Source organism: Corythoichthys intestinalis, chromosome 1 (genome assembly GCF_030265065.1).
Source record: "Corythoichthys intestinalis isolate RoL2023-P3 chromosome 1, ASM3026506v1, whole genome shotgun sequence".
NCBI lineage: Eukaryota > Metazoa > Chordata > Actinopteri > Syngnathiformes > Syngnathidae > Corythoichthys > Corythoichthys intestinalis.
Genome location: NC_080395.1, coordinates 46,443,110 through 46,458,455, shown reverse-complemented (window position 1 = coordinate 46,458,455; position 15,346 = coordinate 46,443,110). Strand labels below are relative to the sequence as shown.

The following is a 15,346-nucleotide window of genomic DNA, read 5'->3' as shown; positions in this document are numbered from 1 at the left end:
AACATAAAAATAACAGAAAAATTTCATCACGTGTAATTGAGTTTTTCACATAACGCTTAATCTTTGAGTTAGCGGGGGTTTATTAGTCGATGGAGTTGATTTCAACCACCATTGACTCGCCCTAGCTTAGCCATCCCGGAGCCTTAAAACTAACAAATAACTGACAAACTGCATGAAATTTGTTTAAATAAAGTCCAACGACTAATTAAATCCCCGCTAACTCCAAGATGAAGCCCAATGTAAAAAATTCTGAACTTCCCCTTTGAAATAAAGACCTAGCCATTAAAATGTTATCTATAAAAGTTGTAAAGCAATAAAACAACAAAAAACTATGAAATTAACAAAAATCCTACAACGTACAGTTTTCATAATGGGTCAAAATCATTTTTCGAACAGATCATGTGACTAGCACCTTGAGACTATCCTTTGCTTTGCTTAGCCAAAACTACACCAGAGGAGGCAAGATGGATATTTAGAATTTCTTTAAACCTAAGCTTTCAAACGCTACCAACAACTTCAACAGCTGATTGAACTCGAACAGTATCAAGATGTGTGTATATATATTTATTTATTATACTGTATTGGCCAAAAGTTTGGAGACACCTCAAAGGTGGATACTTTGAAGAATGTAGAATACAAAACCTGTTTTCAGTTATTTCACTTTTTTTGCCATTCCACATTTTCGTTGTCTTCAGTGAGAATTTACAATAGCAGTGAAAATATATAAAACGCAAAAATTATGAAGTGTGTCCAAACTTTTGACTTTCGTTTCAGTCTTCAACATGCTTCTCCCCCCAGTCCCACAAATGTAAAACTCCGCCTACGATTACAAACCCTAACTATAAAATTTACATAATTACACATATTATAAAGGCTAGTTGCTGGCTGTCTCGTTACCTGTCGTCTTGTTTTGAGTTTTTTTCGCGACGCGTTGTGCTGTAATTCCAAGTGCTTCCTTGTTGAATTGGATGTCGAGTATATAGCGGTCGACAGTCCATCTGAGCCAGCGCAGAGTTTGCAACGCACGGAGATATTTTTGTCATCTTTACCGGACGGATATGTGAAGTAATGGCTGTATCTCCAGTGAGCAAATGCAGGCGTTTGTTGTATCTCTCCGGCTCCTTTACTGTTAGCATCCTGATAGCCAGGCTATGTGGCAGACGGCGCTCATACAGCATGGTACTGCACGTGACCCGTTTTTTTCCGATGAGAAAACGTGAGATGTGATGTCACTCCCAAACTCAAATGCGGTATTTTCTATTCAAATGCTCTTCGGACATGACTACAGTATTCTTCATTCTACATACAGTATGAGGCTAAAACAAAATCGTAACGCACAGTTACTGAGGAAACTAACTTTAATCAGATTACTGGCTTGGAAAAACTAACGCGTTAGATTGCTCGTTACTGAAAGAAAGTAATCAGATTACATTAACGCGTTATTTAACAACACTGCCGGTAGCAAATGCGCAACGGACCGGTACTGGTCCCCGAACCGGTGGTTGCGGATCCCTGTTTTAGCGTACACGCATGCTGTTGTCATATGTTGCGGCCAATAATACAGAGCACCTTATGTATGCTTTAAAGAAAGAAATTGCACCCGCAAGTGAGGCTGCGTGTTTTAATTTTGTGCGCCTTATGTTTGTGAAAATACGGTAATTCAATGACAGCTGTTGTCAAAGCAGAAATCCACATATTTGCAACAATTTTAGAGGATTTGTATTAAGTTTGTTTTCATCTTCCATTTTTTCTCCAAATTTCCTTAGTAACCAGCAGTACAACATGAGTCGTTTTAAATGGAAAAAAAAATCTGGTTAACTGATCAAAAAAAGCAAAGACTCATTTTTAGGGAAAATTAACATGCTAAGCAGAACAGCTACTTTGACCATAATATCTTTTCTGGTACCTCAAATGATTAAAAGAAAGAAAGCTTAAAAAAGAACTTTTGATGTCTTTTTTTGTTTTGTTCTGTTTTTTTGTTTTTGTTTTACTGCTCCAAAGCTATGAAACGCACCATGGGCGACAATAACTCAACACATTGCTCAAGTTGAATGTCATATTTTCACGAGGCGCTGCCTTTGCAGACATCATCTACTTTTTTTTGTCTGGAAAACAGTTGGGGGCAAATTAACAGTGTCTTCAATTGCTACACATACATCGACAATTGTGGTGTGTTGTGCCTTGCTTTGATGGAAACACAAGTCCACTATTCTCTCTACTCGCACTTTTTAGTCACCTGTGGCTTCAATTTATCCTGTCTCATTTCTGGGTGATCAGCATTTTTCCACATGGACTGTCCTGCTTTCTTGACATCTTTAGCTTTGTTTTCTGGTGTGTTTAGATTTACTAGGGCACATGAAGCATTGATTACTCATGTGTTGGTCTTCCTGACAAACACATGATCACTGGCCGGGACAGCATCCTGCTATGTGGAATGCACTGTTTAGATTTTCTCGGAATGTTTTACAAACATCATGTGAAAGACGTGCAGTGCGACATGTCAAACTATGGTGACGTGGCTCAAAGCATCAAGTGATAAAATTTTGCTACATTCCTGAGTTAGCGACATGGGAGGGAGCATAAGTGACTAACAATGCGGCCGATGACGAACTATGCCATTAAGGGTTGTCATGATGCTGCAAGGAGAACAAAGCCAAATAAATGATTTCTTGCAGCACTAAAGGACAATCTCTCCCTAAGAACGGACCCTGACTCTTGCCAAGTTATGCTGGAGCCAAATCTTAAAAATATATATTTACCTAACTCGCGTAACAATGACCAAATGTGAAATAGTTCATTTTCTGTTATCTGCATCCAACCAGCAGTGTACAATTTTGGGGGGATAACATCAGCATCCTTCCTGGAAGTGTGAGCCATGATCCTCATTTATGAAGGGGTCAACATTTTTAGACAAGAAAATTACACAACTGTTTACAGGCGGAGCAAGTGAAGTCAAATTCCTACATCATAGAAAGCCGTCCTTCCAGAGATGATTAGAACAATTCCATACTTTGAAATGGGTTGGGTTGTGTGCCAACATGAAACAAATACATTACTTAAGTCTACACGCAACTGTTCAAATAATCATTTCAAAACTTTTACCTTTTTTTTTTTTTACCTATATCCTGTACAGCTTAACTGAAGAAATGTTCTTTTACGGGTGAAGAAAAAAACGAACAGAGATGATGCCATCGCACCAGTGTGGATGGGTTTAAAAAATAACAAATCAAATTTTACAGTAAAAGTGACTGATTAACTTATTCGCTGCAATTGATGACGATATATGTGACTAGAGTCGCTCTAAAAATGAGATGTTTTTGCAATGGCCCAACTGTAACCTTGGCAGATTACCACTTACAAAACTCGCTCTAAGGAACCAGATCAACAACCTTCCTGTTGTTCTAACGGCTTTAATGTCGTCGTCGTCGTCTCCCGCTTATCCGAATCCGGGTCGCGGGGGCAGCAGCCTCAGCAAAGAGGCCCAGACAGCCCTCTCCCCAGCCACTTCCACCAGCTCATCTGGGAGAATCCCAAGGCGTTCCCAGACCGGCCGAGAGATATAATCCCTCCAGCGTGTCCTGGGTCGGCCCCGGGGTCTCCTCCCAGTTGGACATGCCTGAAACACCTCCCGAGGGAGGCGTCCAGGGGGCATCCTGACCAGGTGTCCAAACCACCTCAACTGGCTCCTCTCGACATGAAGGAGCAGAGGCTCTACTCCGAGTCCCTCCCGGATGACCGAGCTCCTCACCCGATCTCGAAGGCTGAGCCCGGCCACTCTCCGAAGGAAACTCATTTCAGCCGCTTGTATCCGCGATCTTGTTCTTTCGGTCATTATCCAAACTTCATGGCCATAGGTGAGGGTAGGAACGTAGATTGACCGGTAAATCGAGAGCTTCGCCTTCCGGCTCAGCTCCCTCTTCACCACGACAGACTGGTTAAGCGCCCGCAACACTGCTGACGCGGCCCCAATTCACCTGTCAATCTCACGTTCCGACCTACCCTCACTCGTGAACAAGATCCCGAGATACTTAAACTCCTCCACCTGGGGCAGGAACTCACCCCCGACCTGGAGCGAGCAATCCACCCTTTTCCGGCTGAGAACCATGGCCTCAGACTTGGAGGTGCTGATTCTCATCCCAGCCGCTTCACACTCGGCATCGAACTGTTCCAGCGAGAGCTGGAGGTCGCTGTTTGATGGAGCCAGAAGGACCACATCATCCGCAAAAAGCAGAGATAAGATCCTCCCACCACCGAACTCGACCCCCTCCACCACCCGGCTGCGCCTTGAAATTCTGTCCATGAAAGTCACGAACAGAACCGGTGACAAAGGGCAGCCCTGGCGGAGTCCAACCCTCACCGGGAACAGGTCCGACTTATTGCCGGCCACACGGACCAGACTCATATTCCTGTGGTAGAGGGACTTTAATGTGTTTTCATAAATTAACTCACTGGCTGCCATTGACAGTGATAGACGTCCAACCATATGCGGAGATTAAGGGGGGGTGTAATTGCATCGTCAAGTTAATTTTATCAATGGACCTTTTTAATTTATAATTGGACACACTAACGAACTACCTTCAAGTCAAACTGAATTGCGAGCTGAAGTGCCATGAAGTGCAGCCATCAAAAGACATGATAGAAATTGCCAAAAGTGCTACATACAATCATAACAAAAGTCACTGTTAAATTTTAGTAATCGTGACGTAGCTGAAGAAATTGATTGTTCTTTGATTGCACCAGGTTATATGGGACAATATTACCAATAAGTTCATATTATTTTAAAAATTGCGTTTTGTTTTTGTTTCATATTGCATGCTACATAAATCGTAAGATTAGTCATCAATTTGTAAGGGCATACGTTACTATTTGCAAGATTGCCAACGGCCTCGGGTTGACAGGTATGCAATATATGAATTTAAAATTAAGTCTTTGCCGGTAAAATGTTGTCTATAATAGTTGTAAAGCATCAAAACTAAGAACAAAAATGAATGAAATGGACAAAAACATTTTTTTATAATGGGTCAAAATTTTTCATACAGATCATGTGACTAGCACCTTAGAAACGATCATTTGCTTTGCGCCCCCCCCCCCCCCCCCCCCCAAAAAAAACACCTGAGGACAGAAGAGGCAAAATGGATATAGACCCTACTCACCTACGTCACAAAATGATGTGTCGCTGTATCCGGCCGCCATATTGTCCGTATTTTTTAGACCTATTCTCACTGTTTTTAATTAGTCGTGCAAGTTATAGAGCAATTCATGGAAGCCCCGGTGTTATCTGACGCTGTAAACTCATTGGATGCGTTGCATAAAAGGAGTGATGTGGAAAATCTTCAGTTTATCCATTCGCCAGATCCATATTTGATGCCTAAATCGATGTTTTTCGACCCGCTGTCTTCGCCGTCTAAGCCTGACATCTGTTACCCTGATATTTACAACTATCTTGTCCACACAAAATCCGCCTATTCTCACGAAAGTTTGAAAAACTTTTAAGAGCTTGGAGGCTTATAAATACTTCGTTGCTGGTTGGGTGAAACAGGTCCTCGTCCACGAAAATTCGGCAGGAATCTATCTTGTGCTCGGGAAGGTAAGTTACGAAATTTTCAATTCAAAATCTTTTGTTCTTGCTAACATCCACTGTCAAGTCTAATGTATTCCATGTCATTTGTCAATGGAGCTAGGGCTTTTAATGTTTATAGGGTTTAGCGATAGCACTCTCACTACATACATATATAATATGTAATAAATATGAAGTGCGATAGCACTACTCCAGATTGTCCCTAGTTGAATTTATTTTTTGGCTTTTGACCTCAATAGTGAAATTGTAAATTAATTGTATGACAACTGTCTTATTATCCCCTTATAATTATATATTTTCAGGTAGTTCATTCACAACGTCTGAGTGTATGTTGTCGGCGATTAGCCTAGCAATGATCTTAATTGTGGTTGTCAGCCCAAAACCCTCTAAATATATATTAAATGCATCTTACCAGATATAAAATGACTACTACCTAATCTGTGGTAGTCGTTTGGAGCCCAGTTTTCTCGTTGAATTGCAGCAGTCAATCTCGCTCTCCTCTCCGGGTCTCTCGGAATACGGTAAAACTTCAAGTCTCTCCGTCTATCTTCTCTGTTTTTGCAACCGACCGCCACACACAACTTCACCATTTTGATTATTAATGTTAACGAGCAGAAAAACAAGCCATAATAGGAGGAATTTACGAAGCGCTAATGCATTAACATGACGAGTATACGGACAACATGGCGCGGGGGCGTGGCTGTGACGTCACGTGAGTAGGGTCTATAGGTTTTTTTTTTTCCAAAAGCAACGCACACACCCGCAGCTGGGATGCCTGTATGTACGAGCATGGGCTAAACTACTATCTGAGCATATATCTTGTAAGTTCATTTTATTACTGACACTGTGTCTACAAAATTTTTGCCCCCCCTGCCACAAAAGTCAAACTCCACCTATGCGTCCAACCCCTTTGGACTGGGCGTGCTGGCAGCGAACATTCAATCACTAAAAATGATATTCAAAGCCCGCCCTCACAGGATTTGATATCTATTGCTGTCAATGGTAGTGAAAGACAAGACAAATAAAGTTCAGATGTTCGAAAGCGAATTTTCTGACATTTTTGCAATCCCGTTTTAAAGCATAAGTCATGATCTTCAGAAAGCTTTCACAGCATTATAGGAATCTCATTTGTTCAAAAGGGTATCCAAGCATACAAAATAATTTGTCAAAACTACACAAAATATTTTTATGAGATGTTTGAGTATGAATTGTTTAAAATAATAACAGTTGAGTGCAATGTTATATTTCCTTATGACACACTGCAAAAAATTGAATTGCATATCTCTATTCTGCTCCATATTTTTAATTTTAGGCGTTAAACCTGCTATAGAGTAGGATAGCTGCTGGGGCTCAGTCACCACAGATACTTTCCCAGAATGAGACGTGTATGGAAACACGCTTTTGTGCAACCAATTTGTGCTGGTTTTGTGCAATAACCCCAGGTGAATTAAACTGTAAAGCAAAGAAAATTACACGTATTGTGCAGTAAAATAAAATGTACAGTATGTTTAACTTTTTGAGCACCTGCTAGTCTATGGCTAATATACAGTACAATGGAAGAAGCCATTGTATAAAAACTACCAGATTCAACAACAAAGGTTTACGAAAAACCTTTTTTTTTTTTTTTTTTTTTTTTTTTTTTTTTTTTAAATGGTAAAAGCATCGTGTTTGGAGAATATGGGGAAAAATAAATTTTGGCCTGATTTCCCAACCCTAATTTGAAGTAAAACAGTGCAGATCTATGGCAGAAAAGGCACCTGAACCACAATGTCACATGGTATGTTCTATAGTTGGAAAAACAACTGAGTGCAACACAAAGCCCACACTACATAAAGCATGTTTGATTGGGATTCTACAGGATTGCAATTGTACCGCACTGCATCATCTCGCCTACAGGCAAGAGATGAATAGTTGACGTGAAGCTGAGGCTTGCACTTTCAAACAACCTACACCATTTGAAAAGGTTGTAGGTCACCGTCAAACATTGAAAACAAACTCGCGAATGTGTCAAGTAGGAGGAGTTCATAACGAAACGAAGGTCAAGGTTTGTAAATTAACAAGTCCCTTTAATTAGGAAACGTAATCTCAAACCCTGGATCAGTTTTGCATTCATTATAAATATGAAGAAAAAGCTTTTCTTTTTTATGTCTATCTACTTCAATTTAAAATATATAGCTTTCAGTATGTTCTCCTGCAGGTATACATGACCCCTGTTAAGACAGGAGGAATGAGTGTGTTGATTGAACATTGTCTGCGGGCTACATGTTAAAGACAGACCCTCATGTTTAACACTGCACTATGCGGCACTTTAACCTCACAGGTGTTGTTTCCAAGACGACACTTAAAAAACACACTCAAACACAAGCGCGCCAGCCAAGCAAACATAAACAGCTATCTAGTTCAACAGCAAAGCATGTGGCAAATGCAAATTATCATAACTCCTTAGGATTTTTACTACCAATGCAAAGCAGACAATGTATGCTATTAGAAAATTAATGATTTAACAATGAAATTGATTATTCCAATATAAAGAGTCACATTAGGTTTTGTGTTTGTTAATTTAAATCATTTGGGTTTTGTCCTTCTTTTTCTCAATGTTTATGATGGTCCTGCTTGCAAAAACACACACAAACAAAAAATGTAGGATGTGTCTTACAGTGAAAGTTTCTGACGTACATTATATTGATTTTTTTTTTTTTTTTTTTTTAAATGAAAAACCGTCATTTCATCTGGAAAAGGTCATAGCTCATTTTGACACTGGAACGTCTTATTTATGTTCAAAGGGATGGCAGGGTTTATTGAATTACGTAAAATCAATTTGCATTGGCCAACGTATTTTTACACTAGCACATAGTACATAGTGATCCCTGCAAATTTTTGAGGCAGGGTTTTTTATTTACTCAGTCAATTAATCATTAAAGCCCTACTCCATTTGGTTCTTTAATTTCTGACATGACCATCATACAACCTCCTGAACCATATTTTTAAGCACCCCATGTTGAGAAAATCCTTAAATCAGAGCACAATAGGATGGAAATGTACTGACCTCCATCGAAAGAAATGGCTCATCCGTAACAGATGAGGTTTTGAGCTGGTTCCTATCATCATCACTTGCCTGAAAAGATTAGAAACACATTTTTGCGCGCACGAGTTGTAAACGCTTTTTCTTGGTGCATTCCTCATCTGTGGTTATTTAGTTTGCTGGGGGCCAGTTGTGACCACAAAATGCTTTTCGTGCTCAACTCCATGCACTGTTTTCACCAGATGTGTTTCTTGTTTGTAAATGACTCATTTTCTTTTTCATGGAGGAGAAACAATCTGCAACTAATAATGGTTGACATACCAACGCTAAATACAGCCAAAATGCAAATTGCTGAGTTGGTCCCTTAAACGCTATGGTGTCGCTTCATAAAGCTTCAAAGATGGAATTCCAGCCATTTACCGTCCCTGATCGTTGGACTCGCTGGGAAAAAATGACGAATCCACAAGAATCCCATTCAGCCTGGTTACCCACCTATTTCATTCTTTTCATGTACATTTCCCTTTACATCAAAAACTGACATACAATTTCCCAAAACTAACTGATGACCGTACAATTTTGAGAATGTGTTTTTCGAGCTCATAAGATAATATTTCTGTCTGTGCCCGCCATATTATACTACCCCTCAAATTTAGTATGGACTGAAACATAATGAAGAAGCAATGCAACGTCACCCAACTGAGATGGAGAACAAAGTAAATGAACACACTTACAAAGATACAAAAACAATGTACAGGTCCTGAATGACATCTGGAAACATTAAACTAGATAGATGTAGCTAAACATGTGGCCGTGTTTCTATATTTAAACATGACAACACTCCCTCAGGAACTTGCGAGATGATTCTCCGCGGGGAGAGCCAACCTGGTTTATCACCCAGAGTCATTAAAAAGCCAGTGCTTGACTTTGATGTTTGACAAAAGAAATCTAAGCCTGATATAAACCACATATTTTACAGGACCGACACCACTGAATGAAAAGAAAGGGTACTCAGTGTCAGCGACAACTAAAATGCGAGTAGTATTACTCTTTATTACTCTGCATGGAAAAAAAAATTATGTGTGCATCTTGAATATACAGTGTATCACAAAAGTGAGTACACCCCTCGCATTTCTGCAGATGTTTAAGTATATCTTTTCATGGGAAAACACTGACAAAATGACACTTTGACACAATGTAAAGTAGTCTGTGTGCAGCGTATATAATAGAGATGATTTATTTTCCCGTCAAAATAACTCAAAATATAGCCATTAATATCTAAAACCCTGGCAACAAAAGTGAGTACAACCCTTAGAAACTATGTACATCCCTAAATGTCCAAATTGAGTACCGCTTGTCATATTCCCTCCAAAATGTCATGTGACTCGTTACAGGAGTGCTGTCAGCATTGCTGCAGAGATTGAAGGGGTGTGGGGTCAGCCTTTTAGTACTCAGACCATACGCCTTACTCTACATCAAATTGGTGTGCATGGCTGTCACCCCAGGGGGAAGCCTCTTCGTAAGATGGTACACCGGAAAGCCCGCCCGTCTCCATAGGACATGGTTCCTTTAATCCATGTGCTTTGTTGACATGTCTTCAGCAACTGTTTGCGGGCTTTCTTGTGTACCGTCCTCAGAAGAGGCTTCCTCATGGGATGACAGATAGGCACACCAATTTGGTGTAGAGTGCGGCGTATGGTCTGAGCACTAACAGCCTGACCCCCCACCTCTTCAATATCTGCAGCAATGCTGACAGCACTCCTGTAACGAGTCACATGACATTTTGGAGGGAAAATGACAAGCAGTACTCAATTTGGACATTTATGGATGTACATAGTTTCTATGGGGTGTACTCACTTTTTCTTCCAGGGGTTTAGATATTAAAGGCTAGATTTTGAGTTATTTTGAGGGGAAAATAAATTAACTCGATTATGTAAGCTGCACACAGACTACTTTTCATTGTGTCAAAGTGTCATTTTGTCAGTGTTGTCCCATGAAAAGATAATACTTAAATATCTACAGAAATGCCAGGGGAGTACTCACTTTTGCGATACACTGTATTTTTACCTTTTCCATTTTAGAGTTTTAAATGCTTGCCTTGGTATGTCTTTGACTACGTTCACAATTTCAAAGAGTCAGCAACTAAACTACAGCTTCAATAATGATGGGTCATCTTTTTTTTATTATCAGTGATTGAATGTGATATACTCAGGCAAAACAATCAGCCTCATGTAGTGAGATTCTAAAGAATGCTCAGTGGGTTGCTCTTTTGGCTTCAATGAGCGACCACATTATGCAACGTGTTGGCCTCAACACCTGCTGTTCTTCTCTACATCACTTAGCTCTTGAACCTAATACCACAGGTTGTGATCTCTGACATTCCACAAACTCAAAACACCCGGTGCATGAGACTGGGTGGGAGGTTTAGCATCAGAGAGCAACAGGGCTCCAGACAAGAGTCAGCAATAGAAAAGTGAAGTGGTTCTATTAACAATCTTATGAGGGTTACCATTACAAACAAGTGTTCATTGATCTTATTACAATTACTCTAAAAGTGTAATCCATTTTTGGGAGCAGATGGTGCATATATTGCCTGGCAGAGCTTGAAATTTCAAGTCAATCCATTTCACTTGAATGTTCAAGTTTTGATGGAAAAATAAAATCAAGTTAACATCTTAAATTCAAAATTTTAAGTAAACTGGACTTTAGTTGAAATAGTTTGAACGTAAAATTTTAAGTAAACTGTACTTCAATTTAGGTAAATATTAGGGCTGTCAAACGATAAAAATTTTTAATCGAGTTAATTACAGCTTAAAAATTAATTAATCATAATCGCAATTCAAACCATCTATAAAATATGCCATATTTTTCTGTAAATTATTGTTGGAATGGAAAGACACTAAGACGGATATATACATTCAACATACGGTACATAAGTACTGTATTTATTTATTATAACAATAAATCAACAAGATGGCATTAACATTATTAACATTCTGTTAAAGCGATCCATGAATAGAAAGACTTGTAGCTCTTAAAAGATAAATGTTAGTACAAGTTATAGAAATTTTATATTAAAACCCTTCTTAATGTTTTCGTTTTAATAAAATTTGTAAAATTTTCAATCAAAAAATAAACTAGTAGCCTGCCATTGTTGATGTCAATAATTACACAATTCTCATGGATGCTGAAACCCATAAAATCAGCCGCACCCAAGCGCCGTAGAGGGCGACAAAACTCCAAAAAACACAAGTAACAAGTGGCCATTACACTGTGCTGTCATTTTAATCTGTTTGAGCGGGCGTAATTGCGTCAAATATTTTAATGTGATTAATCAAAAAAATAAATTACCGCCCGTTAACGCGATAATTTTGACAGCCCTAGTAAATATATAAAATTCTGCTCCAACTGGGAATCGAACCTGAGTTGCCACTATGGAATGGAGTGCAACTTGATAAAATGAGTAAAATACTCAGAAAAACAAAATACTTAACAGAAATTTTGAGTTATGTGTACTTAAAATCTTAAATTGGAAATGAACAGTAGGGAGTTTTATTCATTTTTAACAGTACAGTTGTCTTGTTGAAGGCAGCAATACTATCAAAGTTTAATGTCGTATTTCAGAAGTTTTTGGTTTGACGTTTATGATGACTAAAGTTACGCTCAAAAATGACAAATCCTAATCAGTTGTTTCAGAAGCTTTCCACGATAGGGGGTGGTGGGAAGCTTTTACACTGCCATTTTGATTGTACACTAGCATTTTTTTTTTTTTTAACACGGACATTTACAGACTTGTTAACCATTTGTTCTCCAACTACAAGCACCCATGCGTACATACCACAGCATTAAAAGAGTAAATTTAACACAACCACAATTTGGGCCGTGATATAAAGGATTACCAAAACACTACAGCACTATTTCACGATCAGTACTCCCAAGAGCCGTACTGGGATCTGAAGTCATCGTGTGGTTTTCGCTCCTTCACTGCCAAGACCGCTGAGCTTACCAATGTGCCGCAGCCAAGACAAATGAACAAAATTGATATAAGACAGACACCGACATCCTTGCAGAAAGATATTGTTAACAGATATTCATGCAATGAAGATTGATGAGAGGGGTTTGTCCACTCAGATAAGCAATTATTTGTCCATCCATTGGAATGTCATTACAATGTGTGTGACAGAGAGGGAAGAAGCAAATAAGAAAAGCTTAATATCAGCTAAGACACGACCAACAGGGTCAATTATGCAAAAAATGAGGAGGGCTCCCTAATTAGTGAGCGCAGGAAGAGTTTTTGAGTAAACAGTTCAAGATGAATGTATCAGGAAATTCCACTGGCCGTTCCATTAGAATTCACAGGGGGCGGGTTCGTCTCGCCAATGTAGAAATAACAATGAAAATGATGATAGGAAAACCAAAGCAAAAAAAAAAAAAATGAATTGGCTTGCTTAACTTTATACTCATGCAACAGGTGAATATAATTCTTTCAATGAAGTCTTTCAAATTCTAGAACAATGTTTTTTTAGAGTTACTAATTTTCAAACGGATACTTGGGCAGTTAAATTTGTCATGATTTTGGGGGACAATTTCCTCATGGAAAAAACCTGAAATAATCAGTTGAATTATAAAAAAAAAAAAAAAATGAAGCAGTGTTTTGAGTAAAACGTACTGAGCAAATGACAAAATCGTAAACCACGAGTACTGTACACAATTCAATACAAACCTCTGCCATATAGCCTATTTATATGATAAAACAGGAATAGTAAAATTGTAATATCAGCGGTGTGGTGTTTGTCTATGAATCTTGTAGTTGGCATTAAGGATAACGATTTACGCGTAAGTTTCGGACCGTTTCGGTTTTGCGTGTTCGGTTCATTTGCATCCTGTTTTGGTTATGTTTTATGCATTTTTTCTTATAAAATGTATTACCAGCGCAATCTAAGCGCTTCCTGCTCATGTTCAGGCTGTTGCTGCTAAGGCTTCAACATTTTTGCTTGTATATTATTTATAATTTTATTATGGTAATACTTTAAAATTGTTCCAATAATTTTTAAAATCTCAAGCGTTTAATTTGAAATATCACCCAAATTGTTGCTTGCAAATACAAAATATACATTCTTTGCATGTTTTGGGGAAAAAAAAAAAGCACTTCAGTATTTTTTGTGTGTGTCTTTTTGTACCAAAAAATAGCCAAACCGCAATGAAATTACATTGTAGTGTACCGTTACACACCTAGTTTGCAGTAATGTAAATAAATGTTCTACTAGTGATCAGAAAATACATCCATGCCACAAAACAAAGAGCAATTTACTTCATAAAACTTATTACTCACCATCTCCACTCCCTGAGGGAAGGCGGTCCCCTCCCAGTCCTTCTTGGGGAATCGCTGAATAATCTTCCCGCATCCTTCTCCTGAACCTGACCATTCAAAAAAGCACCATGTTACAACAGTGTGAACGATTAAATACCCAGATGCATCATTTCAGCCAGGATTTTGAAATTAAAAAATGTGATCACAGAACAAATTACTATACATACATACAACATACTAGTACATTTTGTCCCGCTTATCCGAGATGCGGTCACCAGTGTATATATAGAAAAAAGAAAGTGGGGGGGGGGCTGTTCTTGTATAGTGTGTATTGATCATGCATGTAAAAACTAAGTGTAATGTTAAGGGTCTTTCACTGATGATTGTGGATGAAAACGTACACAGTATACCAAAGAAAGGCTTGATTCTGAGTCGGAGTCATCCCACAAAAGCATGTTCTTATACATTACATAAACGTATCAGCAAGAATAATTTCAACAGCAGTACAGTCTTTAGATCAATCTATCCAATTAAGTGGAGTGACACTATTTATGGCCAACATTTTGGCATTTTCCTGATCTAGACCATAAATGGAATTCACCTTCACAAAACAACACAGGCCAAACTCCTGTTAAACTTGAATCAATAGAGGCCCAAGCGCTGCTCTCCTATTGCTAGTAGACAAAGTGCATCATTAATAACATACAAGGGCTTGTAAAGACATTCTATTACCTGCAACAACACAACACAACACTACCTCACCACACAAATGGCTTTTGTTTGTTTTGTTGATTACACATTTTAACACGAGTTTAATTGTGTACCACAACATTTCCTTAATTAGGAAATTAAATGAAGTTTGTTCAACCTTTATTTCATCAATCTGTTGAATAATTTAAGCGTGTCACAGTTTGGCAAGTGCCATTAGATCGGGATCAAGCACAACATGTCATCATGAGGAGGATACGTTGCTGGCTGCTGCAACGCTTGGAGCCTAAGGCCACGTTTACACAACAACGATCTTACGCAATAGAGCAAAAATGGCGTTTTGCCGTTATTTTAATTCCAGGTTAACACGATCATTATGTGTGGGTAAAACTGCATGCACACAGGAACGCAAAATTGCATGAATCCTCCAATTTGCCGATGTAGTATGCATTCCTAATGCGTAGGTGGCAGCACCACTAAAACTTGAATCCTGTGTGTAACCCTTTCCTGCTGCCGTTTCCTCTTTCGTCCTGGTCAAAACATAAAAACATGGCGAAGCGCATCAGGCACAATAATAAATGCATTTTTGTAATTAGAGTAGTAAATAGTTGACTAGATTCTTGACTAATGTTGAATGCAGTTAGGTCATGTACAAGATTGCTACTTGAAGACATGTTTTCATACATGGTCGGACTGTCCGTGTGCAATGACGTCATCAGTATCTTTAACC

At 38.8% G+C, this 15,346-nt stretch overlaps 1 protein-coding gene across 2 annotated transcripts in view; it reads right to left on the bottom strand.

Annotated features, from left to right (window-relative positions):
* sbf2 (SET binding factor 2) overlaps positions 1–15,346 on the bottom strand; it is a 143,013-nt gene that overhangs the window by 117,181 nt on the left and 10,486 nt on the right. For both annotated transcript variants that reach the window (XM_057859758.1, XM_057859839.1), the window contains exon 2: positions 13,930–14,015. In XM_057859758.1, the coding sequence (XP_057715741.1) occupies positions 13,930–14,015 (86 nt within the window). The remainder of the gene's footprint in view (positions 1–13,929; positions 14,016–15,346) is intronic.